Raw genomic sequence first — 27,482 nt, forward strand, 5'->3', positions numbered from 1 at the left:
TGACAGCGGCGGCAGCGCGGCGCTCCCCGCCGCCCCCGCCGGTTCCCCGCCGCCGCGCCGCCCCCGCAGCATGATCCGCGGCGCCTGGATGTACCCCCGCGGGGGAGCCGCCGGCGGGGCGGTGTGCTGCGCGCCGCGCCGCAGCGACAAACCGGTGGCCGACCCCGAGCGGGCGCAGAAATGGCGCCTGTCGTTGGCCTCCCTCCTCTTCTTCACCGTTCTCCTCTCCGACCATCTGTGGCTCTGCGCCGGGGCCAAGCTGCGGGCGCGGGAGCGGAGCGGCGCCGGGCGGGCGCGGAGCCGCGGGCCGCGGGCCCTGCTGGCGGCCGAGCCGGCGGGCGGCAGCTGCGAGGCCCTGCTCGGTAACCTCAGCCGGGCCCCCGGTCCCACCGGCCCCTGCCCCGCCGCCCGCGGCGACCTGGACTCGGCCTGCGCCCGGCTGCACGCCCTGCAGCGGCCGCGGGGCTCCCCGGCCGGCGCGCCCCTCCGCTCGCCCCCCGCCGCCGCCGCCGCCGCTGCCCCCTTCTTCGCCTCTCCCTCCTCCAAAAGGACCTTCCTGCAGGCTTACTTTAGGAACTTCAACCTCTCCTTTTGTGATACTTACACGATCTGGGACCTGCTGCGGGAGATGGCCGGCCCGGACGGCCTGGACTGCAGCGTGGACAACCTGATGGTGGACTTGGTGGTGGCGGCGGCCGGGGCGCTGGGCGGCGAGGCCTGTAGCAGCTGCGTCCAGGCGTACCAGCGGCTGGACCAACACGCTCAGGAAAAATACGAGGAGTTCGACCTCTTGCTGGAGAAGTACTTGCAATCGGAAGAGTACTCGGTCAGATCCTGCCTGACGGACTGCAAGGTAGGAGGGGGTGCTCCGGGGTGTCCCCCTGTGCCGCCTGGGACGAGCTGCGTGCCCCGGGGGTCTCGGCTGCAGGAGGGTGCTGCGGGCCTCCTGCCCGCACGCCTGCCGGAGCTGTGCTCCCCCCTGCCCGCCAGGCTGGGGGTCTCCCTGTTCACCCCGAGTGCTGGCGTGGCGGTGGTGCTGGCGGGACGGGTCCGGAGGCCTCCGGGCAGCCGGGACGGGGTGGCGGGAGCGAGAGGTTGGAGCGGGGCTCAGCCTGAGCGCGCGTGCATTCACACATCCCTTCACACCCACCCTCCCGACACGCTGCTCCCCGCGAGCGTCACCCACACCCCTTTACACGTGCACACGCACGCCTGGGCGCACGCAGGCCGAGCTGGCATGGGCGCGGGGCTCCTCACCGCTGCCTCTGGCCTGCCGCTGCCGCCCAGGGGTGCTGCGCAGGGCTGGGGCGGCCCAGGGCTCTGCCCGGCCGTCAGTAAGCTGTGGCGTGTAGACAAGCGGTGACCTGAGATGAACCGTGGTGCCGGAGCCCCTTCCCCGTATGCAGCAGCTGTTTGTTAGCCCTTGCACCCCTTCTCCCCAGGGAGGTGTGCCGAGGGTGCCAGGATGTGCGTCCCCTCTTGGAGTTTCCCCCAGCGTCACTGAGCGTCCCCAGCGGCGGGGCATGGTCTGGGTTCTGAAAGCGAAGGGGTTGCCTTCCCCAGCATCAGTCAGATCGAGCCTCAGCATGGTGCCATCTCCCCTCCAAAACGAGAGCCACAGTCGCGTCTCCGTCTGGAGCCTGGCATGGTCCTGCTGGGCGCTCCCCTGCTTTCTCCCGAGCCCCGGCGCCGCAACTCTTCCAGCCTCCACCTGCTCCAAGCTTCCTGGCTCACCTGTACACGCTCCCTCCGGACATTGTCTCTGGGAAACATAAAGGTCTTGATAATTAAACCCGCTTTCCCTTTCTCGGAGCCGTGTCTTGGAGGAGAGGCAGCGGGGTGCGTTACAGCATCATCCCCCGAGGGACAGTGGCAGAGCATCCCCCGGTGACAGGACAGGGCTTGGCCACTGCTCTTCTGGGAGAGTTTTGAGGGACGCTTGGAGCTGCGGTGGCGGCGCGGGTGGCTCTTGGCACAGCGCTCGTCCCCTGGGAAAGCGTGGGAGCAGCACTGGGGCGCGGCGCTTGGGGACGCCGAGGTGGTGTCTTTCATCAAGGGCACAACGGCGAGATCCTGGCCGCCGCTCTCAGGCCCACGTTTCTGCATCGCTTCTGTAAGGAGCCAGTTTTTGGAATGGAGCTAGTGCTGGCGTTCTGGGCCGGTGCCAGGCCAGGTAATTACAATCTGCTTGCCTAAATTCCCCCTGCGGTTTCAAAGGTACATAGTATTCAGCCTGCACCGAGTGGTTTGGTCCTGCTGCTCTGCTTCCGCGGTGAATGAGGGGATTCAGCACTGCCCGCCGTTGCGCTGCTCCCACTCCCAGGGGCCCAGATGGATCCTGGAAGCAGGATCTTCCCCGTGTTGTGTCCGGTAGAGCGTACAGACACCCTCGCTTCAGGCTTAGTGTCCGTCTCTGCTGAGTCTGACTCACTTGTGATCGCTGGTACAGAGACCCGGAGAGAAAAGCAGAGGCAAGAAAATAATCATTACCTTTGGGTCTTGGGCAAGGAGATGTTCCCATGGACTCTAAAGCATCTAGAAACAGAGCTGTGCCTAGACGAGTCTTAATTAAGTGTCCCTGGTCTTAACATCCTTGATGAGAAAGCAGGAAACAGGCTTAGAAGATGCAAAGCTGAAGGCAGCGAGGCGCGTACCTCCTCGCTGGTTCCTTGTCACGTTGGCGGTTGCATCCTTAGAGCGTTGTGAGCACCAGCTTTGCGATTTCACAGGCAGCATTTGGGAAGCAACAGGAGAGCGCGAGCAGCAGGGCCAACCTGTACGCGAGGAAATTTCCAGCGTGGGTGCCCGAGCCTGCACGCGCCGAGCCCTCACAGCTCCCGCTCGTTTCGGTCTCTCGTGAAAATCAGGCCTCTTATTTAAGGTGCTTCAATACGTATTTAGGTGCCTTACTTTAGACTTTCACAGCTGCAAGTCTCAACCTCACCCTCTCGGTGGCTGTTCCCCATTTGTGAAATGAGGCTAAGGCCAAACTTCTCCAGTGTGGTGGCGATGAGCAAGTTCTGGCCTGATTCCGAGTCCCCTGGACTTCAGCAGGGGCTCAGTTACTCGTTGCATTGGGAAAAGCTGGCCGGCGGGATTTTTAAAGCAGCCTGAATTTGTAATTCCTACCCAGATGCTGAATAACACTGCATTTTTCTGATGTGACTGGCGGCTGCACGTTGCTCACGTGAATACCCGCTTGTAAGCGACAGCGGAGAGCTTCCGCTCGATGGTAACAACATATGAGAGCAAATGACAGCAAAATAGGAGAGGAGTGGAAGAAAACGTAACAGACAGCTCAGCCAGCGTGAGAGGCTCCTGCAAAATCCTCGTAGCAGGACTCTGGCTGCGGAGAGCCCTGTAGCTGGGTAAACAGGATTTAAATAACGTTTCTGGTGCCGGGTGAGTGCGCGGGGCAGGGGACCGTGCTCGCCGTGGGAGCAGGGCTCCTGCGCCGCGTGGCTGCCTCCCATTCACATCCTCCCTGTTCCATTATAGTGGCTGGAAAAATGAAGGGGGAGGGGGGAAGAAAGCCGCTCCAGCTCACCTGCGCTCAGCCTCCCTCTGCAGAGCCACGTATCCCCCTGTAATTCCGTCCCCAAGGAGCGGTTCGGCTCAATAAACAGCACACACGGAGCGCTCTGGCAGCCGAATCACCCCGGTGATTTTGGCTCTTTATTGCATCTGCTTTAAAACAACAACAAAAGCCCCGCTGGAGCAGCCGGTTCCTCCTTACGGCAGCAAGTTTGACCCCGAGTTAAAAACTTGGAAACAGCAGAGTGTTGCGGGTTGGTTTCAGGAGGAACAGGGACGCACAAGTCCCGTCTTTCCCCAGTAATAAATCGCCCCAGGGGCAGACCCTGGTGTCAGGGCGCTTTGCTCGGTGGGGGAAAGGCAGGTGCTGTGGGTGAGGGGGAGAGGGGGTGAGCAGCCTCCCGGGTATCCAAACCCCGGATCCATCTGTGCCCGGAGGAGCTCTCAGGGAAGGCTGGGCCAAAACCTCCCCGGGAGCTGCAGGAGATAGAAATGCCGTGAAATGGTGGGGTCTCTGTGTAATTCATCTGCTTCGATTACTCATTGCTGTAATATTCTCCTAGGCCTTTTTATTTTCTGCTTGGAAGTAGTTCCCGGGCAGATCCCACTTTTTGCATACGTTGTTATTCCCGTGCAGCACCGGCAGCTTCCAAATCATACTCTGAAAATGTTTTCCTTATTACTCCTACAACCGACAGCAAAATCCCCTATGGCTGAGAGACAGGGAAGCGTGAAAATACGTGTCTCGGGTTTATTGTTTGGTTGTGTTTTACGTTGGCAGGGGTTTGGTGGAGGCTGGCTCCCCCAGTCCCTCGCGGGCAGCTCCCCTGGCACTGTGCGGACAGGGGAGGGAGAGGGCGAAACGGGTCTGCAAGGTGCATCCGTCTTCTGAAATACGTTTCACCTCTTGCGGTGAAGAAGACCTGAGTGCCAGGCACTGGGGTTGTGGTGCTATTTAGTGGTGATCTACATAAAAATGCCTACAAGAGGGAAAATTCATTAAACGAGTGGGGAGCAGCTGCCTGCAACCCCCACCTCCCCTCTTCCTGGGCGGCTCGTACCCTCTGTCGCTGCAAGACACAGTGAACTTCGTGCGCTGAGCGGTGGAGGCGACACGTTGGTAGCATCCTTCAGAAGGGCGCCGGTGGGTCACGGCCGGGGACGTGGATGTCGCAGGGCAGCGGCAGCCCTTGCAGCGCGAGAGCCATCGGCTTGGGCTTCGCAGGACTTAGCGCAGGAAGAAATCCCCATCCCTCCAAAGCGATGCCCTGTGGGATGCTCGTGGCTGGTTTGTGCCTTTTTTCTGCCTTTCTGAACAAGCACAAAGCAGCGGCACAGCTCAGCCCCCGCCAGAGGAGAGCTTTGCTTCTGTAAAGGCAGAGCGCTGTGTTTATGCTCTCTCCCTCACCAACAGCCGTTACGGAGAGCTCTCCTAAAGTGCACGCTCCCACCGATACTAGGGCAAATCAAGATCTATGGGACAGAGCCTGCTGAATTAAGGACTCATTAGGTTGCAAGAAACAAAGCTGTGGAGAGAGAAGGACTGACAGCCAGGAGCTGCAGGGCCGGGGCTGGTAACAGAGCGCTGGTGGGATGGTGAGGCTGGACAGGACCTGTAGCATCTCAAATTATATTAGATTACCAGGGTTTCTCTGTGCTAGTGGCTGCTGAATCCTGCTGCGGCCCTGGCCAGATCTGTTTCTGCACCTCTGGTTTTCCTGTTACGTACCAGAGGGTCCGTCTGGGGGGGCCTGGCAGGGCAGGATTTCACTCCCGAGGCTTTCGCGACGTGCTGGTGTTTCCCTGCTGTGGGTGCACGGGCGATGCGGTGAGAGACGGAGGCTGGTCCCTGCTGTAAGGTGCCACAGCATCATGCCTGGCACAGCCCACACCAAGCAGCTGGGGATCAAATCTGCGGTGCCCGGCTTCAACACCCCCCGGGGGTCCTGTTTTCTTGCTCTCGTTTAGCCAGAACCAGCATCAGCAGCCGGTGTCTCTGCTGAGCATCCCTCCCTGCGGAGCATCTCCTGCAAACCCAAGCACGCTGGGGCTGGGAGCTTTGGGAGGGCCATGTCTTGGGGGCGTCCCAGTGCCAGGGACACCTCCTGGGGGAACCAAAGCAGCGCTTTACCTTCACAAAAGCATCTCAGGTTGAGTTTTTCTGGTCTGGGCTTAACAAAAATGCTGCTCAACCTGGCGCACTCTGGCTCCAAGCCTGAGTGGCTCCTTGCACAGAGACCCGCACGCAGAGGGGAGGTCCCTTGAGACCCACGGCAAAAGTGCTTTCACCAAATTCTTGCTTTTTTAAAATTTTTTTTAATGTGAAGTCCAGGATGGAGTTGCATTAACATCGCAGCTCGCAGTGAATCCACCAAAAAGCCACACCCTGGGCTGGGCGCCTGGACCCCTCGTGCAGCATTAGTGGCCCTGTGGGTGCTGTGCCCAGGAGGGGAGAAGCTGCTCCCAAGCACCCGGGCAGCTCTGGTGTCTGCACCTGGAGCTTTTCCTGAGGAACAAGCCCCTGTGGTGACATGGAGCTTTACTGGCATTTCACGGGGTGAAAAAAAATTCCAGAATAAATTCCAGAGTAATGCCAGTGGATCAGCGCAGGACGTAACTTGGCAATTTTAGCAAGACCACATGCACGAGCTTAGCCGAGTGTGCAGCTCCACGTTATGCACCAATTCCATATAAGCAAAGGTAATTTCTTTCAGCCCTGCACAAATTGTGTAAAGAATTTGAACAAAAGGAATGCGTGGGTTTAGGCGTGCAGTTACTGCAGCCACAGCCGCTGGCACAGCCCAATTCCTGGGCCTCGTGTCGGGTGCCACCTAGGTGCTTGAAAACAAAGATCAAAGATGGAAAAACAGAACCAAAAACTGACTGAAAAAGGAGTTTGCTCTGCAATAAAAATTCTCAAGGTGTCAGGAATGCTCTGGCGGTGCCCGGGACACCTGGCAGTGCTGCAGCCCAGGAGGGAAGGGGGATGCTGAGCCGGTGCTTGGCTAGTCCTGAGCTTTCCTTGGGGTTGAGACATCTCAGGATGCCTGGGGGTGTGCTGTGGGCTGGTGGCCGGACCCAGGTGGTTGCTCTGGGGTGAAGCAGCCTGGGGTGGGGGCAGCAGCCATGGGGTGCTCCCCCCCAGCACTTGGCTGGGCTGTTGGGTGGTGATGTGAATGGCAGGGGGGATTTACCACTGATTTCAGTGATGTTTGGCTGCCTGCTTTGGGCTGGTTGGTTGTCTATTAGTCCTCGCCTGTTAATGTCTGTTGGTGGTGCTTAAGAGGAAAAAAAATACAGAAGTTTATAAAGGCTGCGATTCTCCATGCAGCAACAGGCAGGCCAGCAAATGGTGCAGGGAAGAGCATGAGGGAGGGCGAGCGAGAGATCTGTCTCCATCAAACTGTCACCAAGTAGCTGCAAGTGACGCAGGTGCCGGTGCCTGTTCCTGCGCCCGTGTGCTCCCGGCTGTGCCTGCTGCTGTCGGTGCTGGATGCACGTGAGCCCCGGTTCCTCTCCGCCTGCGCCCGTCCCTGGGAGCATGATGTGCGTGGGGGCTTCACCGGTGGGGTGGAACAAGCTCCTTGGAGAAGCAGGCTCAGCTCTGGCAGCAGAGGCGCGGTGCGATACTTCAGCAGCTAACAATGCTTTTTAGAAAGGCATTCATCCCATGTGCCACGGTCCTGTTGGGTGTGGGCAGCCCCTGGGAATCCGTGAGCTCAGCAGCGTGTGCGATGGTATTGGCAAAATGCATGACCTGGTACACAGCCCGCCCCCCCCCAGCCCCCTATGCTGTACACACCCATTGCCATGGGCTGCCTGGGGTGGCCCAGATCAGGGACAGCTTGCGATGCCACTTTTCGTAACAGGCAGCGATACGTGCTGTCCCCACGGACAGAGGGATCTGCTTGTGTCACGCCGTCCGCCAGCCATGCGAGCATCCTTGTGCTGCTGGGGGAGAGGAGGCAGCACCCTCCCCACAGCCAGCCGCCCAGAGGTGGAAGAGGATGCCCACGGTGTCTGCTTGAACCCAGAGCATCGATGGATGCCTGCAAAGGGCTTCATGTCGACCCTGTCCGGAGACAGGCATCGTTTGCATCAGGAAAGGAACCTTTTGTGCACAGCAGGGATCACTCGCAGCCTGGCCTCTCCCCAGGCACTGAGGTGCCAAGACCCCAGGCACCACTGCAGGTGGGAGCCCCGAGGAGTGCAGGCAGCAGCTCCAGCCCCTCCGCACCCCAGGAGGCAGCAGGGTCTCATCAAACCATCCCACAGCCCCGGGCCTGGCCCCACAGATGCCCCACGGGGCTTTTCTTCTGCTGCCCAGCTCCCGAGCTGCCTGCCAGGGTGGGAGGCAGCAGGCAGGCAGGCAGCAGAGGCAGGAGTGCAGGATATACCTGGCTGCCTGGGGCTATTCCCGCTGTCACTGGGATGCCATTAGGATGCGACTCATGCCTGGCTCCGTGCAGAGGAAGCTTGACTCCGCTGTCGTTTGAAGGGCAATGACTCAGGGACAGCAAATCTGTGAATGAGACACGGAGGCTGCTTGGGCGAGAAGTAGCCATCTGTCCACGCTGCCTGCAGCCCTCAGCTCCTGCGGGCAGAGCCGGCAGCTGCCTGCCTGCGGAGGCTTCACCAGTTCGGCCTCACTCCTCTTCCCTGCCTGCCTTTTGCCAAGTTTTTGGCTTTCCAGAGACGTGCCTGCGTGAGCATCCCGGTACTCCTGGTCCCAGCTGGAGAAGGAAACGCTGCCTGCTCTGCTCATCCCCTCGGGAGTAAAAGATACACTCATTTGGCATCTCGGCTGACATCTTATCTCTGCACGGCAGCTTCTGCAGCACTTCTGGTGGATGGAGGCTGCGGAGGGGTGGGAGGGCGAAGGGGTGGTGCAGCGGCGAGGGGAGCTGGAGAGGGAGGGGGGCCTGGAGCCAGCACTAGTAGCAGGGATGGGGGCTCTCACGGTGAGGACTGTGCCGGCGCCTGTGTTTCCCCACAACAGGGAGCCTGGCGCACCTCGTGCCTGCAGGCAGCATGCTGCCCCGGTCCCCAGCACCCTCCGCTGCTGGTTGTGACGGGGGGAGAGGAGAAAAGTGCAGATTTTCTCAGAAGCTTCTGAACAGACGCAGTTTGGGAAGGGCGGTGGGGGCTGACCAGTGCCAGGGCAGCAAGAGCTATATTTTTGCGTTTAATGTAACAAGAGTGCAAAGTTCAACCTCCTCCAGACTTGGGTCTCTCCCTGACCCACTCCTGGTCTTCAGCATCGTCTTCCAGGGAGCTGGACGGCGGAGAGTAAGAATGACCCCAGAACCAAGGAGTAAGCTGTAAAAGGAGAGAAGTTCTCATGCTTGGGGATACAGAGCAACTACTGCGAGCCCGGGGTTAGATGGGAGCTCTGCTCTGGATGGTTTGTTCCTCACAACAGGGTCTCCAGCGTCATCCCTAAAGCCCCTGGTTCTGGTGGCTGCTGGCGACAGGTGGAGGCAGGTCCTGGTTTCTCTGGGGGGAAACCCCAGGGAAGCCTCCCTCTTCCCACCCTGGCCCCGCTTCGGCCTCACTCGTGGGGGACCTCCTCCTGGTTTCACTAGAATTTCCATTCTAGACCAGGGAAGCACCTCAAGCTGCCGTCTTCCCATGAAATGCTTCAGTTCCCAAGAACTGGCATTTTCAAAAAGGGGAAAAAAACCCTTTAGCCAGACCATTTGCAGGCAGCAGGGGCAGGTGTTGGCCATGGTTATTTCACAAGCGGCAGCTGCTCTTTCCCCCTTGCCACGTGCGAGCTGTTGCTAACGGGTCTGCAGCCCCCAGCCTGGGGAGAGGAGATAGCTGGGTGTGCGGATGCTGGCTTAGTTTGCAGAGCTCTTTGAGGGTGTGTTTGAGATGTTTCCTGCAGCCCCCACCTCCATCCCGAAGGAGTGTGGGCCCCCCTGCTGCTCCGGGTCAGGCTGCTTGTAGGAGCAGGCACAGGTAGGTGACAGGAGAGGTGTTGCTGGGGTGGAGAAGCAGCGTGTTTTGCTGGCTGCCTGCACTGGCTGCCTAGTGCTGTTGGTGGGTTTTGCTCCTGGATGCGGTCGCCAGATCCTTATTTGATCCCTGGGGTTCTCTACGGGTCCTGCTAACAGAGACACAATCTGTAGAAATGCTCTTTGTTGTGTGTGTTTTGTAAAATTTTGTAACCTTTCCAGTGCATCCGTCATCCCCGCTCAGCCCAGCCCTGCTTCCCGCCGGACTGGCAGGGATTGGAAATCTCTGTGTCCTGGGAATGCATCTGCCTGCCTGTTGAGGAGGGCTGCTTGTGCAGGCAAGGCATGTGCAACTCCAAAGTCCTGTGATATTTGCTGCCTGCTGCGTAGTTTCTAGGTGAATTCTAGGTGCGTGGTTTGGATCTATTCAACCTTAAGGTATTTGGGTCTTTGTAATGACGCCAGTAAGTTGGAGAATTGCAGCCCGATAGCGAGCTAGTTGGGCACGTGGAAAATATACCTGGGGAGGTGCTTGCAATAATTGAGGCTTGTGACTCAGGGGTGTTTATGAACTTCGCCCGGTGTTCCCGTTACCTCTGCAGCACAGCTGGCAAAGCAGTGTCCGCAGAAGTCTCTGCGTACGTATGCAAGAGCAGCATTTATTTGCCGTGATGCGTTCCTTGTTTGTCACCATTCATCGCTCTCCTGTTATAATGAGATTGTCAGGGAATGGCAGTAGCTGTTGGGCGGGAGGGCTGGCTCCCAGCACAGTCCTGGGGCAGCGATGAGCCCAGGGCATGGGGCAGCTCTCTGGACATTCCTCACTCATGGAAATGCAGGGGAAACATCTCCACTCTGCGGAGGATAATTAACCTTCATACCGTGCTTTGGAAGTTCAATTCTCTGTGTGTTAGCATTACCAAAGACGCCGACTCCTTTGCTCACCCCTTTATTTTGCAGCACCCTGCCTGTGACTCGCTGCCTTCCCTCCCGCACCCGTCCGCTCTGCGGGTGACGGGATGCTGGGCGCACGGCCCCGAGGCTCCGTGTGCCGGCTGTTTTCAGGGGTCTGGCAGGCAGCAGTGGCCAGGGGAGCCCCTGGGGCTTGCCCACATCCCAACTCCTGGCCTGGCAGGGGAGGCAGCCTGCAGGCAGGGCTGGCTCAGGGGGGACCCAGCAGATGAGCAGCTGCATTTGTCGCAGCTTTACAGAGAGTAGAGGAGAGCCCCAGCCTGTCCTGAGCTTGCTCCAGGGGAGAGCAGCAGGGATGGGGCTTCCCCACAGGACCGTGTCCCTTGAGGCTCAATGTGGGCTGGGAGCACCCACCTGCTGCTCCTGATGGAGCCCGAGAGTCATCCTGGGTTTTTCCCCATCTCCCCGGGTGCATGAAGGCCCCACCTGAAAAGGAAGGGGAGATTTCTGCAAGCAGTGTTCAGCCAGGGATTAAAAAAAAGAGGTTCTGGCTCTCAGACCTGGCATGAGCTGTGTCCCGACTTCGTGTCTCCATCAGTAGAATCTGCCAGGAGTGATGATAAGCATCTAAGAAATTATCTTTTGCCCATTTGCCTTTAGTTTAAGGGACCTCTGCACACAAGTTACGTGTAACAGGCCCTTGCAGCTGCCCAAACAACGCCAGCATCGGTGTGGGAGGCTGTGCGCCTCCCTCTGACCCCGAAAGGTGCCTGGGAGCCGGGCTGCCGAGGCAGGATGCTCCCGTCCCCCTGCTGTTTGCTGCGTGATGGGGCGGGGATGGCCCAGATCCTGCCGTTCACCCTGCTCCGTGAGGCGCACGAAGCGAGGTGTGAGGCAGCCCGGCTTCCTCCCGCTGCCACGTGTTCCTGTTCGTACAAAACGAGGCCTTGCGGGATGCTGTGCACCAGTCGAGCACTTGAGTAAGAACCAGGGGCTCCTGGCACCGTGCGGGATCGGGCCCTTCCACATGCATCGGGTGCGAAGGCAGCCCTGTCGTGACATCCCAGAGTAGCCCTTGCTGGGCTGGGTGCTCATACCCTCCCAAAAACGATGCTCCAGCCCAATCGCTTCATTCGAAGGTAGATGTACCCGCTCTGCTGGAGAAACTTCTTCCTCGCCCCCATCAGCTGGTGGGTAATTTATGACTCGTGGCACTGAAGTGTCTAGCCTTTATTTTTTTATATCCTATCTGATGTAACAGGATGTTCTCATTATCTGTATAAATGTTTAATCTGCTTTTGAATCCTGCTAAGCTCCTGCTGCAGCAGTATCTAATGGGAGTGAATTCCTCAAGCGATGCTAATAGATTGCCGGGACCTGACTTTCCCTCTGTCCCGACTCGATAGTGTTCAGCTTCCTAGCGGTCTTTAATTACCTCTTACCTAATTGGGCTGACAGCAGACTAGGCTGCTAACTAACCCACCAGTTACCTGCAGCCTCTCCGGGGGGCTAGCCGGTGAGTGATGGGCACGTGTCTCTCCGGAGCCATGCCGGCTAGTGCAACTGCCGCAAAGGAATCACTGCTCGCGAGCAGCCCTCCTGCCTGCCTCGCCGAGCCCTCCCACCGTCCAAGGTGCTCTGAAACCCCCAGGAGTTATTTTGAGGATGCTGGTTAATGGTCCTCTGGATTCCCTCTTCCCGCTGCCCGATGGGGCGGGATGCTTCCCCCAGGCAACATCCACATTTTATCCTTGCTTTTGTAGCTGAGCCATGGTTCAGTTATAGCTGCTTAAAAAGCGCTGCACCAAAGCAAAATGCTGCTCTCCCGGCCTCTGCTTGGCTTTTTCTTGCCTTCTGCTGCTCTTCTTTCTGCTCTCACCATCTTTTGGCATTAGTGTTTTGTTCAGTGCCCTCTGCAAGGCAGCCAGGCAGGACCGTGTGCTGGGGGGGCCGTTACGGAGCGGTTATTCGGTTACTCCTGCAGCCAGCGTCTGTGTTGCTGGAGCTGCTCGAGCCTCCCGTGGCCTCAGGCTGGCTGCTCCGGAGAAATGAAATTTCTCATCGTTGTCTTGTTGTGACACCTGACGGGTGTGTAGGTGAGTAGCTAGAGTCACTCATCCTCTGTTACGGGTTATTCAGGTTTTGTTGCTGCCTTGACCCCCCCAGCACCCCACGCTCCCAGCCCCGCTCTGCCAGGGGCTGGCGCAGAAACGCTCCCCGCACGGCCGCGCGCCGGTGATGGGGCTCTCTGCCTCATCTGCTCCCCACTGGCCTTCCCTTGAAAAGTGTTGTGTCGGGAGCTTCTCCGGGAGGCCGAAGGCTTCCTCCCAGTGCAGGGATGTAGCCTGGCCATGAGCGCAGAGCACCAGGCTCCCATGCCCAGACATGGAAGGTGAGCTCGATGCTGGAGCATCCCAGTGGCTTCATGCCCCTGTGGCAGGAGAGAGGGAAGGGCTGGGGCTCCGGGGGCCTGCCAAAATGCATCCCTGGCTGCACCGCAGTCAGAGTCTTTTTGGGAGGGAGGACTTGGCATGTCCCCAGCAAGTGTCTGGGTGACCAAGCTGTCCCCTCTCCCCGCTCGTCTCTGGCTAACCCGCAGGAGCAGGATGGGTGGGTGCCCCTGTGCTGGGGTGGCCGGGGAGTGTCCAGTCTGGTTTGGCACGTCTGGGGCAGGCGATGCCGCTCTCTTTTGGTGTTTCCCACCCCTTGGCTGGCGCCGCGGTGCCAGTGCTGCTGTGCCGGAGCCCTCGCAAGCCGGCGGAGTCGAGGCTCTGGGGAGGGGCTCGGCGCCTGCGTGGCATGGCCTCCCCCCAGCCTCTGGACACCTTCCCCCTCGGGCCCTGGCCATGCAGTGTCACAGGGGAGGTGGAGAAGGACAAAGCCCTCCAGATGCCAAGGAGAAGCTGCTCGCTTCCTGGCCACCAGCAGTTTGTCCCAGCCTCCTGGCCAGCTCTCCCAGTGTCCATCCCCTTCCCAGGCATACCTTCATGCTCCTGTCCTGGCCTCACCTTCCTGGTGAGCTGGTCTTCTCTGTAAACACCAGACAAAACCCTTCTTGAAAGGAGACCATAAAGCAACGGTCTGGATTTACTGTTGCCCCTCTTTCTCGGCGGGCTCAGCATGGGAGCGCTGGTCCTTTCTGCCTTTGCTGTGCTCGTGGGCTTGTGCGCATCAGACATCTCTCAGGACAGAGACTGCTGCTGGTCTTGTGCAGCCTGTAGCACAATGGGGCCCAGTCCTTCCTTCCAAGGCACTTCCAGAAGGAGCAGGCTCCATGTGCATTTTGTTTGGATTCAATACATTTGTTTTACAGCAGCGCCTGCAGGCAGCCCACCAAGACCGGGGCCACATTGTACTAGAAGCTGTCCAAGCACGGGTAGTCGCTGCCAGAAGAAATCACAGGGCGAATAGAGGGGACAGACCCAGGGTGTGGGGGGGACTGACACACCACCGGCATCCCGTACGCTGGAGTGAGAGCGGGGCTCTGTGGGCAGCAGTGAGCAGAGCACTTCCACCCCATCATCATCCTCCCTTGGAGGAAGGAGGCGTCTGTCCCAAGGTGGAGTTCGATACTGAAACGAAAATATTGTTTCATGGGAACTGTAATGTTTTTGAGCAGTGATATGGTATCAAAAGCCTACTGCAGCGGGCTGGGGTCAGCAGGAGTGGTGGTGCAGGGCTGGGTGGCTGCGGGCGGGCGGGGGTGCAGGGAAATGGGGGATCTGCGACACCCAGGCACAAGGTACCGGCTGTGGGACGCAAGGGGGCTTGGCAGTGCTCGCTGCCTTTCTGTTCGTCCAGCTGTGACATTAATTAGTGTGATTTTTTTTTTCCCCTTTTGCTTGCTGTGTAATAGAGGCAGCCACACAGCTACGCTGAGATCCCCTAAGCGCAGTCCCGGCCGCAGTGCTGCTGCGGGCTGTCCGGTGTCCGAAGCGAGGCCGCGAGCACTGCCGTTCCAAGGGATGCTTCCCATTCCAGCACAAACCACAATTACAGGCGATTCTCCTGAGCTTGTTCCAGAGTTGCATCTGCTGGGATGAGACCAGGCTTTTCCCTGGCCTCTGCACACAGCAGCCCTCAGTTGCCATGAGATTAGCAAAGAAATGAGCCTGTAGACGTGGTGCCCGTCCCCTGACAGCATCCCCGGGCTGGGAGCTGGCACTGCTAACCAGCGCCCGGGGCCACCCCGGCCCAGCACGCCCGTGGGTGTTGAAGGTGTGTTTGCAGAGGCAGGCTGAGATGCTTGTTCTCCAGGTGTTCCTAAGGTGTGTGTCGAGCTACCCAATATCATGAACTTTAGTGCGATAGGATTGTTGCTGGGCTTTGAGTGTATATGGTGCATGGAAGCCATGCTTTAAAGCTATTTTCTCTTAGTTTTAAAACATGAGTGCTTAGGGAATTTTGTGTGTCTCAGACTTGTCTTGAGTAGCTTGGAGGGGAGTTTATTTTGGGAGGCTTTTTTTCCCCCCCTATAAAAGAAGGGATATTCAGATAGCTTTAATTCCCAGTTCTTGGATTAAAGAGACTAAAATGCTAAAAACTCGAGCTTTTTCACGAAGTCAGTAAAGTGTTGTGAGCAGGTAGCTCTGACTTATGTTGCTTCTGGGTAATTTGGGAGCGACTTCATCAATAAGGTCAAGGGATGCGGGTCTGGTCCCAGGATGTGGCTGGGGAGCACGGGGGTGGTTCCCCTGCCCCGGACCCTTCCCGAGGACGAGCCTGGCCGGTGCCAGACCCAGCACAGCCTCCCGTGCCCATTCTGCCCCGGCACACCGCGCGGCCGCAGTGCTGGGGTGATGAGCCGGGGTGCAAACAGGCATTGTGCACGGGATGGCTGGGGGAAGAACTAATGGGAAAATAAACCCCGGAGATGGGTGGGTTGCAGGGTAGCAGGGAGCCAGCCGGCGCTGGTGGGCAGCAGGCGGGATGCCGGTCCCACGGCATGGCGTTTCCAGCCATGTTTGAGGAACAGTGGCTCTGGCAAGCAGCTGGGGTTCGCACCGGTGCTGTTCCCAGCACCCCGCAGCCCCCAAGCAGCCGGCCCCATTCCCACCGAGCGCCCGGCCCCATCCCACGCCATTCCCGCTGGCAGCCTCCGTCACGGTGCCCGGAGCCGCAGATGCCGACTCCCCTCTGTGCCCTACGGTGCCGGGGTACAATGGGCAGAGGCGCCCCGGCCCTCGCCTCCCCTGGTTGTGAAACGGAGGATCCGTGGCTCCGGCGCTGTCATCACCAGGCACGAGTCAACATTATATTAAAAAAAAAAAAAGTAAAAACAATTAAAAAAAAACAAACCCCAGCCCAACTATCGCACACTGTTACTGGGTTTTGGGGTTGGGTTGGTGTCCCCCCACAAACCACAGCACGTGAATGTGGCAAGGCAGGGATAACGCAGCCCCAAAACTATCAAAGAAGTTACCAAAAAACCAGCTGTTACCGATATGATGTTAGAACAGCCTATAGCAAGGCTAATTTAAACAGCGTGGGTTTTTTGTTGTTTTTTTTTTTAAAAGCTCAACATTGTTAATGTCAGAATTGCAGGCGACAGTAATTGAATACAATGGTAATTGGACATTGCCGCTTGTGTTTGTGACTCCTCCTGGCCGGCCGTGGACGTTAGCATTCCCTTAATCCTCTGCCATCCAAGGGAGCTCTTCTCTCCCCCTCTGCGTGTCCTGCTTCCCGCGCTGCATCCTGATGTGCCAGAGCTTGGAGAGATGCCCGAGCGGCTCATTAGCAGTACTCATTTCCCTGTGTCCAAGATTAATGAGGCACAGCCACTCCAGATGCTCATCTCGGGCCATGATGGAAATGAGAGTCCCAGGAACCACTCTGGGAGGGGAAGGGGCAGCTCTCGGCCGGGGGGTCTGGCAGGGGCAGACAGGGATTTCTCCTCCCGGCCCACCTGGAAGCTGATGGCTGGGCGCAGACGGTGTCCCGACGAGCGAGACGTGAGCGAGCTCCCTGCGGGCACAGGTGGATGGGGCGGTTTGGGGAGGAGGGTTTGGGGTGCTGATGGGGGTCTGGTGTGAGGGAGCGGCGAGCCCGGTGGGGCTGGCAGGGGCTCGCGGGATGCTCATGCACCACCCCAGCGCCGCACAGCTGTGGCCGGGTCGAGCACTCGTGGCCTCAGCAGCAGCAAAGAGGAGGAGCAGAGTCGTGACAGCAAAGCCCAGCAGCTCCCAGCGTGAACCCCCAGCTGCTGGCCCAAGCACGCTCCCAGGTCCCCTTCCAGAGCTGACCCCAGCGCTTCCTCAGATTAGTCAGCAGAGCCCAATATTATTGTAATTAAATACAGCCCCGGGCAGCTTTGCCAAGCTCTAAACTCGCACTTGGTTTCTCAAAGCATCCAATTTGCCTGCACCTGGTGGAACCGCTTATTACTGCGGGTCAGCAGCTCTGCTCTCCTTGGGCGTCCCCTCGGTGGCAGCGGCGTGGGTGGGGGGATCGGCCGGTAGCGCTGTGCTGGGGGGTGCCCTCGGGTGCTGTGACGGGGGAAATCCCCGCCTTGCTCAGGCGTGAGGTTAGCAGAGGGTGAGCACCGAGTCTTGCCTTTTCTATGCAGAAATAGGTTATTTTGTAGGGGAAGGTTTTTTTCCATCCTCCTCCTCCGGTTTGCAAATCCCCCATCCAGAGAAGCGAGTGCTGGAACAGGGGTGCTGCCCCAGCCCCTGCCTCTAATTACAGAGAAGGGGTCACTGTGGCTGGGCCAGGCTCCCTGTGCCATTAGCAGAATTTTCCTGGTGGAAACCTCCCAAGCGTTGATTCCTGCTCTAACGGGAAAACAGCAGCTCGTTGGGTTAATTATAGCTGGTGATCCCCGTGGCCATCCAGACTATCCCAAGCACTGCATCCTCTGCAAAGGTGTTGCATCCCAAGGATGCTGCTCCATCCCTGCCCCCCGGTTCTCCTGAAATTTAGCCGGCGTGGTTCAACAGGCAGTGCCAGTCTGTAGAAAATACTGGCAGCAACTAGATCGGCATTGAAATGGCCAAAATACTTTAAAAAAATGAGTATGTTATTTTGTGCAGAAATACTGAGCATGCATAAGGGCTCTAGAAAAGCTGTTTGAGGGGAGATGCCATCCTGGTACTGACAGGAGGCAGCGGGAGAAGCGCAGGCAGCGAGGAACGCAATTTGGCACAGAAGTGCCTGCAAAAAGGCTGTCCCTCTGACTGCTGCCTTCAGATATCGGTGGAGGTGTCAGCGGACAGGTAGCTTAATTAGACAGCTATTGGAAATCCAGTTCATTTTATTTCTTTTTAATGTCTTTTATGATGGGGTGTTTCAGCACACCTGCAAAATTCAGATGCGGATAGATCGCCTGTCCTCCTCCTCACATATAAATCGGGTGTCTGAAGTTGGCCCCTTTCCTAGGCAGCAAAACTCCTTGTGCTTTCTTGGAGCCATTGAGCCAGTCCTCCGAGCTAAAAACGGAGGAAGAGGGCACTGAAATAGAGCTTTTTGGAGTTCAGGTCACTTACATTTACTTGGCCAGGCTGGAGATCAGCCAAAAGCAAAAACAGAATGGAAGAAATGCTGATTGCGACCAAACTCACTTCCTGAAGAAACCATAAAGAGCGAGCCTGAAAAACAGCGAGCTTTCCCCATTGATTTAGGCAGAGAATAAATTTTTTCCTGTCCTAAATTCTCACACATCCTTTATAACAGCAAGAGAAAGCAGGTTGTGCGGGGTAAGCTCTGAGGTATCTAAAGCTGTCAAAAAACCAAAGCCGTTAGGCTGCTGCTTGAGCATCCCGGCGGGTTTGCTCCTTGCCTGTAACACAGAGCCATGCAGGCGTGTGATGGAAGGATGCTGGTGTCTCCCAGAGCGCGGGCTGCGGTGGAGTGGGGCAGCCGCCAGCCACGTTGTACCACCAGGCATTCACTGCCTTTTGCTTTTGGACAAAGATGGGCGGTTTCCATCACGTGCAGCAATGCCTGCTGCAGCCCCCGGCAGAGCTGGACACAGGCTGGATGGGACTGGGGCAGCCGCACTGCTCCGGTGCTTCCCTCTGGGCAAGTGGGGCTGCTGGAATGGAAAGTGAAACGGGAAGGCACCCGGGAAACCTGGGAAATCCGGGTGCCTGGTCACCATTTCTAGGTGAGAGCACCTCCTGTGCTGAGGTGGCTGAGGTGCCGCCAGCTCTTTGCAGCCTTTCATTCAGTATTCTCATTAAATTCCCAGGAATGCCGTTGTCTGAGACCCCAACCCTCTGCCAAACTCCCTGACAGAAGTCAAGGGGAACATTTTAGGGGGAAAACAGGCACATCCATGCAGGGTCTGCTTGTGCAAGCCGTGTTTCCGCAGGAGAGCGGGGTGAGCCCGAGCTCCTTCCTGCCGAGCTCTCGGGAGCCTCTCGGCCATCCCTTCTGCCTGTGGGGCCAAACCGTGGGTTGCTGCAGCCCAGAGCTGGAGCTGGGACAGCCACGGCCCCCTGCTAGGGTGTAGCCTCCCTCCTCACCGGGCTGCTCGTGTCCCCAGGTGGGGGCCGTGAATGCGACCGGGGCCTGGGAAACAGCGTGGGGAAGAGTCAGGGATGATTAAAGGACTGAAAGGGAGACTCGCAGGAAATGTGAGAGAGTAAATCAGTCGAGCTTGCCTAAGTTATGACTAAGTGGGGAGCGTGATACATCTGTAAATATTAGAAATGTGTAAACACAGAGGAGGGAGAGGGATGGTTTATGGAATGATTGAAGGGAATGAACTTTTGGATGGAAAAATGTAGGTCAAGTACAAAGGAGAACTTGTAGGCAGCGAGATAAGTGCTTTCAGCGGTAAAACAACCTCCTCGGGAAACGTGGGAAAGTCCCACTGATGGAGAGGTTTAAGATTAAGCCAGACGAGGACCTGGAAAAAGGGGTGAGCGGGAGGTATGGGGTCTGCGTCCCATCTGGACCCTCCAGGCCGGCAGACGGGACCGGGCCCACCAGCGGCACCCATCCCGCTCCGTGTGGGCTGCGCTGGCCTTCGGGAGGTCCCCCAGGGCTGCTGGCTGGGAAACCAGGAGACCTCGTCCTTACGCAGTCGTTACCTCGCAGACATTGCATTTCTCTTGTGAGGGCCCACGTGCAGCACGCCTGCGCCCCCCGGCACCGCCGAACAGCCCTGGGGAAGCGTGGAGCGGCAGCCTCGCACCGCTGCTCGCCCCAGGGAGGGGAGCACCCACCCCCGGCCCTGGGCAGCGCCTCGGCTGCGGGCCACGTTGCAGGTTTGATCCCTTTGCCGTTCCTGACTCGGCTGTGGATGGATGCTGGGGTCTGCTGTTGTGTGCGCTCTCGCCTCGCATTTGCAGCAGAATTTTTGTGAGCAAATATAACACTGCGAGCGGCATGTATGCACTGCATCTATTTGCTATTTATTATTCATGACCACGGAGCACTGAGGAGTGGGTGCGAGAGAAAGACTTAAGTAGCAGGACATTGTTGGCACTGTGTATCCGGCAGGTTTGTTGCATAGCAAAAGCCCAAATAATTAATCACAAAAAGCGAATGGCAACTTATCTACTTCTGGTACGTATCTTAATTCTTGTTTAAATTTGCAGGCTGTTTGGGGTGTAGTTAACGCATCCTGTTTGTAATCCTGAAAACTTTATAACTTGGGGAAGAATTCATCCCACCCAACTTCAGCCATTTAAAATTCAAGGAGCTAGTCGAAATCCTCCACAGGCAGCAGGGAAAGAGAGCAGCACTTCCAGCCCTTTTGCTGTTGGGCGCTTGGGGTACTCTGGTGCTTCGGAGGGATGTGTTGCCCTCTCTCTGTTGCCTATAAAGGCAGTCCAACTTGGATAATTACTAATAATTAAAGTAATAACTAATTTTAGAGAATTGAAATTAAGGAAATTGACCCCACCTCAAATGCCTTTAATCTCCAAGAGACCTAAAAACTCTTTGGAAAATGTGTTTCATAGCAGTTTCCCCTGGCGAGCTTGCTGGGGGCAGCTCTGCATGCCTGCCCGCTGCCTGCCCGGCCCGGCCGGCTGCGGTGGGATGCCTGTGCCCTCTAACAGGGAGAAGGGGAAGGTGTCGCCTTCAGCCTGGGGAGCCTGCGGGACGGCTCTGGGCTCTCCTGGGGCTGCGAGTCTCGGTCGCCGTCCTCAGGATGTCCCCCCCAGAGGCATCCCCACGTTTCGGGCTATCGCATAGTATGTCTTCGCAGCTGCAGGCTCTCCTAGGCAGGAACCTCTCTGTTTTGCTCCAGGTTACACGTGCATCTGTAGTCATGTGTAAATAACAGCGTCATGTCGAGGCAGGGACTTGCTGAGTCCTTGACCAAAGTAGGGATGTGTCGCATCTGGCTAAGTGATGCTTGATGGTTTGAAGCCCCTTTTATACCTTCTGGTTCTCCGTCCCGTCTATTGTAAGGTGTCACTGTCTCCTGAGATGTCTAACCTGTTGAGTTCCCTCCCGTGGAGAGCAATGCTAGATGCTTTCCCGAAGGAGAGGAGCTCATGGCGCTTGTGGAGCGTCATGTGCCACCCCACTGAGGAGTCCTCCTCCATCCTCCTCGCTGTCCCGCCGTCCCCTTGCTCCCGGCACTGTCCCCGAGGGAGCGGAGGCCGCTGGGGAGGACACACGTTGCAGCTGGGGTTGTGGCATCCCTGGGGCATGGGCTGTGCTCGCCCTGCCCGTCTCCCCTCCTCCTCCTCCTCCTCAGCCCCAGGGGGGATCAGCTCAGGCAGATGCAGATCCAGACCTCGAAGCTGTCCTCACACTCTGATCGCAGAGTCAGTCCCTTCTCTGGAGCCGTTCCACTTTGTCTAAATAACTGACATCCAGTGGGCCAGGGAGAAAACGCAGGACTGAATTTCCCACATCCCAGCTGAAAGCCCTGACCACAGGGCTACGACTGCTCTGAAAGCCTTGTTCCATATATTGTGTCCTGGTCCCGATTAAACTTTTTGTGATGAAAGTTTCACCAAAACTAACATGCTTCCATGAAAATTCTGGTTTTCATGATCTGGCATTTTCCAGGAAAAAAAAAAAAATCAAGAAACTAAAAGAACTTGCCAAGAATTTCCCAACCAGCTTTAATCCCGAAACACTACCATGGTCCAAACAAATGATGATAAGGATCTATGGAAACATGGGGAAACAAAGAATTGATGTTTTTAAAGCCTCCAGAAAATAAAAATGCAGCTGGAAGGAGGAGTGCAGTGTTTTCTGCAAGCACGCCGAGGAGGGACATTCATTCCCTTTGAATCACAGGGAGTCCTTTCTAGTTGGTTTCAAAGGAAGTTGGATGTGGTCATTAACATGACCTTAACTCTGTCACTGGTGCCTAGATATATTCAGAGATGAGCTGGAAGTACCACGGAGGGTGCTGCTCTTCCCAGCGGTGTCGTGGGTTTCTTGCAGGCTGAGGAATGACTGCTGACCATGAGAAACAAGAGATCTCCCTCCCTTTTACAGCAAGCGAAGACAAACAATTTCCACCCGTGCCTGATGCTGGGGAGATAAAGGGAGATGCGGGAGATACGGTCTTAACCGAAGCCATCTGGGCTGTGCCTGGCCGGCTGCGATGGGCACGAACGCACGGAGGGTGGAAGGGAACCACCGCCTCTGCTTTCTCTTCAAGAGCTGGTTTCTGCTGAGGAAGGTCGTCTCGGCCGGCTGCAGATGAAAGCTCCTCTATCAGTGGTGGCGGTCCCGAGGGAGGGGGACCAGGGACCGGCCAGGCTGGAGAGGCGGGGGTTGTGGCACAGCCTTGCATCTGCAGTCGCAGGTGAACCCCCAGGTTGCTTTTCCTTCTGGAAACGTTGCCGAGCACAGCTCTGTCCAGTGGAAAGGCGAGCGGAGAGCACAGGGGCATCTGTACCGCCATTTGGTACATTTGAGTGTCAAAATATGCCTGCAAAGCGGACGTGTTTCCCCCAGGGTCTGCCCCTTGGAGCCAAAAGAAATGGCACAGCGAAAAGCGCCAGCTTTCTGTGAATTGGGAATCTCCCCCAGAACCAGGGAGTTGGGTGGGGAAGGTGAGGAAGGTGTTATTTGGTGGCAGAGAGGGATGAGCCTGAGGCTGAGGCGGCTGCGTGTGCTGCATCCCAGCCGTGCCCACCTGCTTCTGGCCAGCAGCTTTTCCAGCAGGCAGAGACCTTTGGAAATTCCCAGTAAACATCACCCCACGGTCTGTTTTGCTGTCCCATGTCCCATGTTCAGAGGTGATGGGGGCCAAAGTGCTTCAGAGGAGGCGTAAATCCCTACCCTGCCCCGGGGAGCGGCGGGGTGTCTCGGGGAGGAGGAAGATGCTCTGAGACAGGCGATAAGCAGTGCTTGAATTCTTCATCTGATGGACCAAGCTCTCGGGTCACCGGTCTTGGCAGAGTCACCGCGGTCTGTCGCAGTCCCTGTCTGTAGGGACGTTAGTCCGTGTGGTTAATTAGCTTTGTTTTTGTGGTGGATTTAGTTGATTAGATGAGTTCCACAGTCCCAACACTTCAACGGTTTATTTTAATTGATTGGCGGGCTCAGTAAGCAACCCTGACGTAGTGACACACATTCCTCGCGTGAGCTAAGAGGAGATCCCCCTTCCCCTTTCCCCCCCCCCCCACGTCTCTGCAGTGCTTTGGCTGCCCCGGCATTTGGGGAGGTGACATGTCCCTCTCGGTGGCTTCCCCTAGGCTGTCTACAAGGCTTGGCTGTGCTCCGAGTATTTCAACGTGACCCAACAACAGTGCCAACACCGGATCCCATGCAAGCAATACTGCCTGGAGGTGCAGACCAGGTGCCCGTTTGTGTTACCGGACAATGACGAGCTGATCTATGGAGGTTTGCCTGGCTTCATCTGTACGGGTAAGGAGGTCCGGGGAGCGGGGCTGGGGTCCCGCATGCCGCGGGGGGACGGGGCAGGGGTGGGTGATGATGAGCCCCGTCGTGCTTTGCAAGCGGTGCACCAGGTTTTGGAGGCTTTTTGGGGCGGAGGGGGAAGGAGGTACAGCGTGGAAACACGCAAAGCACTGCCCGACTGCCGAAATGTGGCCATCTGGGGGTGAGGAGTAAGGGGTTAATGGAGGCACGGCAACAGCCCATGGCTTAGTGCAGGAAATGAAAGCCCTACCTCTAATTGAAAGCTAAAGCATGTCAGGGGCTGAAGGTGACGGGATTAAAGCAGGGCTGGGACATTTAACTGCTAATAGCAGTGTTTGGGGTGTCCTGAACACGTCCCAGGGCCGCGGTCTCTGCCTGCGCTGTGGTCTGCGCAGGCTCACAGCCCCACTGGGGCCGGGCTGGGGAGTCTCAGGGTGTCCCGGTTCTCAGGCTCTGCCCATCCCGTGGCACGTGGATGGCAGGCACCAGGGCTCAGTCCCTCAGCAGCCCCGTCCGTGGTGTCCCGCTGACCCCCTCCTCTTCCTCCGCTTCCTTCCCGCAGGGCTGCTGGAGAACCAGCTGCCTGATGAGGAGGCCAAGTGCTGCGAGGTGCAATGGGACTCCTGCGACCACCCCCCAGACAGCAACGACCACACATCCCCCAAATCCACAGCATCAGAGTCACTCCATTTCCACCGCCACGACCCCCACCTCCATCACCAGCGGCAGAACCACTACCACCTCTACCACCACCACCACCACCACCAGTACCACCAGCCCCACTCCCCGTCCTTGCTGCCGGTCTCCGCAGGGTCTCGCCTCGGCAGCAGCAGGATCAGACTCTGCGTGCTGGTCCTGATGCTTCTCCACACCATGGTGTCCTTCTCGAGCGTGCACGGCGGCAGCGGGGCGGCCGGCGGAGGGCTCAGCCTGGAGGCCCTGCCCGCCCTGGAGGAGAGTGTGGCACGGGACGAGTGATGCGAAGGGGAAAGCCGACCTCCAAGAAGAACGCCAGATCTTTTTCCACTAAGGGGGGGCACATGCTATTCCTCCAATGGGAGGCACGGGATTGGGGGTGACGCACACACACACACCCCCGCACATACCCCCAAGAGCTGCTCGCCGCGGGGCATCCCCGTGATGAAGAGTCTCTAATGCGCACAGGGCTGCGGGACTCGGCTTTGAGAAGGGTTCGGTCAGTAGCAGCCGGGCGGCGTGGCGTGCCCGGCCTCGCCGAGGCGCCAGCGCAGGGAGGTACGGCACGGGGGCTGGGGGAGCGGAGGGGAGGGGGTCCCTTCAGAAGAGGTGTCCCCTTGGGACTGCCGCGCATCTCCCGGCTGTCTGCCGTGAGTGCCTTGGGCGCCCGCACCTCACCCGCCAGCGACATGCCAAGGGTTTGACAGTCATCCCAGCCCCCATTTCTTTTCCTTCTCGGTCTGTAAATCCCAAAGGGCCAGGCGGGCGGGGAGGCAGCCCCTCTTGGCACAGCCTTGCCCCCCACTCCTGTCCCAGGGGAAAAAACCCACCAACTCAAGGCAGAACCATCCCGGCGGGGTGCAGCGTCCTCAGCGTGGCATTCCCCTCGCTGGTGGGATTTGGGGGACAGGAGCGGGACACTATTACGCTACACTGTGGTACTACTCGGGGTTCGCCTCGTTACATCCCCAACCTGCTCCGCCAGCCTTACCTCTCCTGCTCCTCTGTGCAAGGAGGTGGAGAGGGAGGCAGGAGGCACGGGGCAGGAGGGACATCCCTGGCATTCCCGCATCCCACTTTGCGAAGCGTCCCGATGATTTGGTTTAACCTTTTTTTGCTTTCTTTCCTGACCGGAGTGGCTGGTCTCCGAGAGGAGTTAGGGAGGTGTGACTCCGGCCGTGCGCAGGCTAAGCGGGGGCGTGGGGCCACGCACGGTAACAATCGGATGCAGGGTGTCAGAAGGCATCCTTCCATGCTTCCCAGCTACAAATCATCAATTGGAAGGCAAAAGGACTGGGCAAAAGGGCTGGAGAAATCTGGCTTGTAGGGGGAGTCTCCCACACAAAGAAGAGGCGCTAATAAAGCCCAGCTGGGGAAGAGAGTTTTTGTCAATACTTTCTATCCACGGATGCCCCCCCAGATCAGAAAATTTCTAGGAGCCCAGCTGTGAGAGCTGGACTCGGCCGGACAAGGTGCTCTCTGGTGCAGCCTCATTTGGCTCACTTGGGTTTGGTTGTTTTTTTTTTCTAACCTGAGCTCAGCACATCCAGGGATTCAGCCCCAAATAGACATCAGGTCCCGCTTGCCTAGGAGCTCCCAAGTTCCCCACCCGCCCACCAGGAACTGTTCCCAGTGTGAACGCTGCGAGGTGGTGCATGGGGGACAGCGCTGCACCTCCAGGCCAGGCACCAGAGATGAGAAAGTTCATTCTGGGTGCGGGCGAGGGGAAGGAGGAGGGTGCGTTTTAGCACGAGTCAGCTGCAAAATGTCCTGGTTGCGATACGGACGTGAACCTGCTCGTTGCCTGCAGAGGACGGGCGATGGTCCCTCTGGTTCGAGGCTGCCTCTTGCCAGGGAGCCTACAGCAGAGCCTGGGGTGGAGGGCTGCAGCCCTGCTGGGAGGCAGGGATGGAGCAGGAGGAACGTCCTGCTGCATCTCAAACCGATCCCAGACCCCTGCGAGGGCCTGAGAAGTCCCAGAGTTGAGGCCTGTAAGAGTTTTGTGGTTTCTGGTCTGTTGACGTGAGGCAAACCCAGGCAGAGCCCCATGAGCAAAGCTACTTCCTACCCGGCTGGAAGAAGGAAGTACCAGGCATCTCGTGGGAAGGACAGGTTTCCTAACATTTCCAGCCCATTTCCAGACCAAAGAGGCTCTGAGAAGCAGCTGAATGTTTGATTTCTGCTTTGGCTTGAATCTCGGAGCTTTGGGGTGATGTTTACACGTATCAGTTGCCTGTTACCAAAGTCCCGCAGATACAAAGCCTGTGAACCCGCTGGCCCTTGGTGGTTGGGCCAGGAGAGGTGGAGCTCACGGAGGAGGCAGAGATCGTTTCCTCAGCAGATTTCCTTGCTGTTGCTACCCAGAAAAAGGTAGGACCGTTCTCATTTGACTGTTCCTCACAGCATCGGTATATTTTCAGTCTAGTTTACACCAGGCCAAGAACTTGGGCATGCAACAGTTCAGCAAATAGGGATCCAACTCCATTTGCTCTGCTGCAAAGAAATGAGTTGGGTAGCTGTTTTGATGAGTAGCAAAAGCATACAGCCAGACCGAGGGAGGGAGCACAGTCCTGTGCCTGCCTCGAGACAGCCGGATCCAGTTCCTTCTTAAGGAAATTAGATTTTTCATGTACTGCCAAGAGTTAAGCTAATTCCAGGCGCCTCTCTCAGAGATAGGCTGCATCCAATCTTTGAACGACTCATCTAGAGAGAGAAGAATAGCCCAGTGTGGTGCGTCAGCAAGTGGCCCTGAGTCACTGGCCCTATTCATTGTCTGCTGGTGAAGCACAGAGCAGCGCCCAAGCCCGCACGCTCGCAGGCGGCGCGGTGTCGCGGGCTCGCGGTGTCGCGGGCTCGCGGTGTCGCGGGCTCATGGTGTCGCGGGCTCGCGGTGTCGCGGGCTCGCGGTGTCACGGGCTCATGGTGTCGCGGGCTCGCGGTGTCGCGGGCTCGCGGTGTCGCGGGCTCGCGGTGTCACAGGCTTGGCGTGTCGCGGGCTCGGCGTGTCGCGGGCTCATGGTGTTGTGGGCTTGCTCTGGTGAATCCAGTGCAAACACCGTTCCCGAGGGGTGCGTGCCCTTCCGCCAGCTTTGAGGCTGTTCCGCGCCGCCGGCGAGCAGAGCGGCGGTGCCTCGGGCAGTTTCTGGTAGCACCGAGAGCGGAGGTTTTGTGATGGGTGATTTCGGCAGGGCTGCGGGAGTGAGGTCGAATAGCCTGAGTTACCTTCAGGGACTCGGGGGGGCGGGCAGGGTTTTGCTAAATTAACCTGGGAGCTGCGACAAACATCTTCACCTTCCATAACGTCAGCTGATGAGCATCATCTCAGGAGGCAGAGAGCCCGCGCTGCATCCCGATGAATGGCCTGAAAGCTGAGCCGTCTCAAAACTGGGGTCATTAGTGTGATTGCTGAGGAGGTGTAGTTGTGTCAGCCTCATCAGCGCGGGAGCGAGGAGGCTCTGCAGGGCCAGTTGTTGCTGGAGCCAGGGGAGAGCCGCACGTTTTCCAAGCGGCGGCTTCCCGGGAGGCGTTCACGTGAGGATAACGTGCCGGGTCGGCAGGGAGGCTGCCGGG

The 27,482-nt window shown here is 57.9% G+C and overlaps 1 protein-coding gene across 1 annotated transcript; it reads left to right on the top strand.

Annotated features, from left to right (window-relative positions):
- On the top strand, positions 1 to 24,474 carry NALF2 (NALCN channel auxiliary factor 2). Its single transcript, XM_064462719.1, has 3 exons — positions 1 to 853; positions 23,030 to 23,201; positions 23,779 to 24,474. Exons 1-3 carry the CDS (start codon positions 71 to 73, stop codon positions 24,192 to 24,194), a joined length of 1,371 nt encoding a protein of 456 aa, XP_064318789.1. The 5' UTR covers positions 1 to 70; the 3' UTR covers positions 24,195 to 24,474.
- The last annotated feature ends 3,008 nt before the right edge of the window (positions 24,475 to 27,482 follow it).

The sequence above is a fragment of the Phalacrocorax carbo genome, chromosome 11 (genome assembly GCF_963921805.1).
Source record: "Phalacrocorax carbo chromosome 11, bPhaCar2.1, whole genome shotgun sequence".
In the NCBI taxonomy this organism is placed as follows: Eukaryota; Metazoa; Chordata; class Aves; order Suliformes; family Phalacrocoracidae; genus Phalacrocorax; species Phalacrocorax carbo.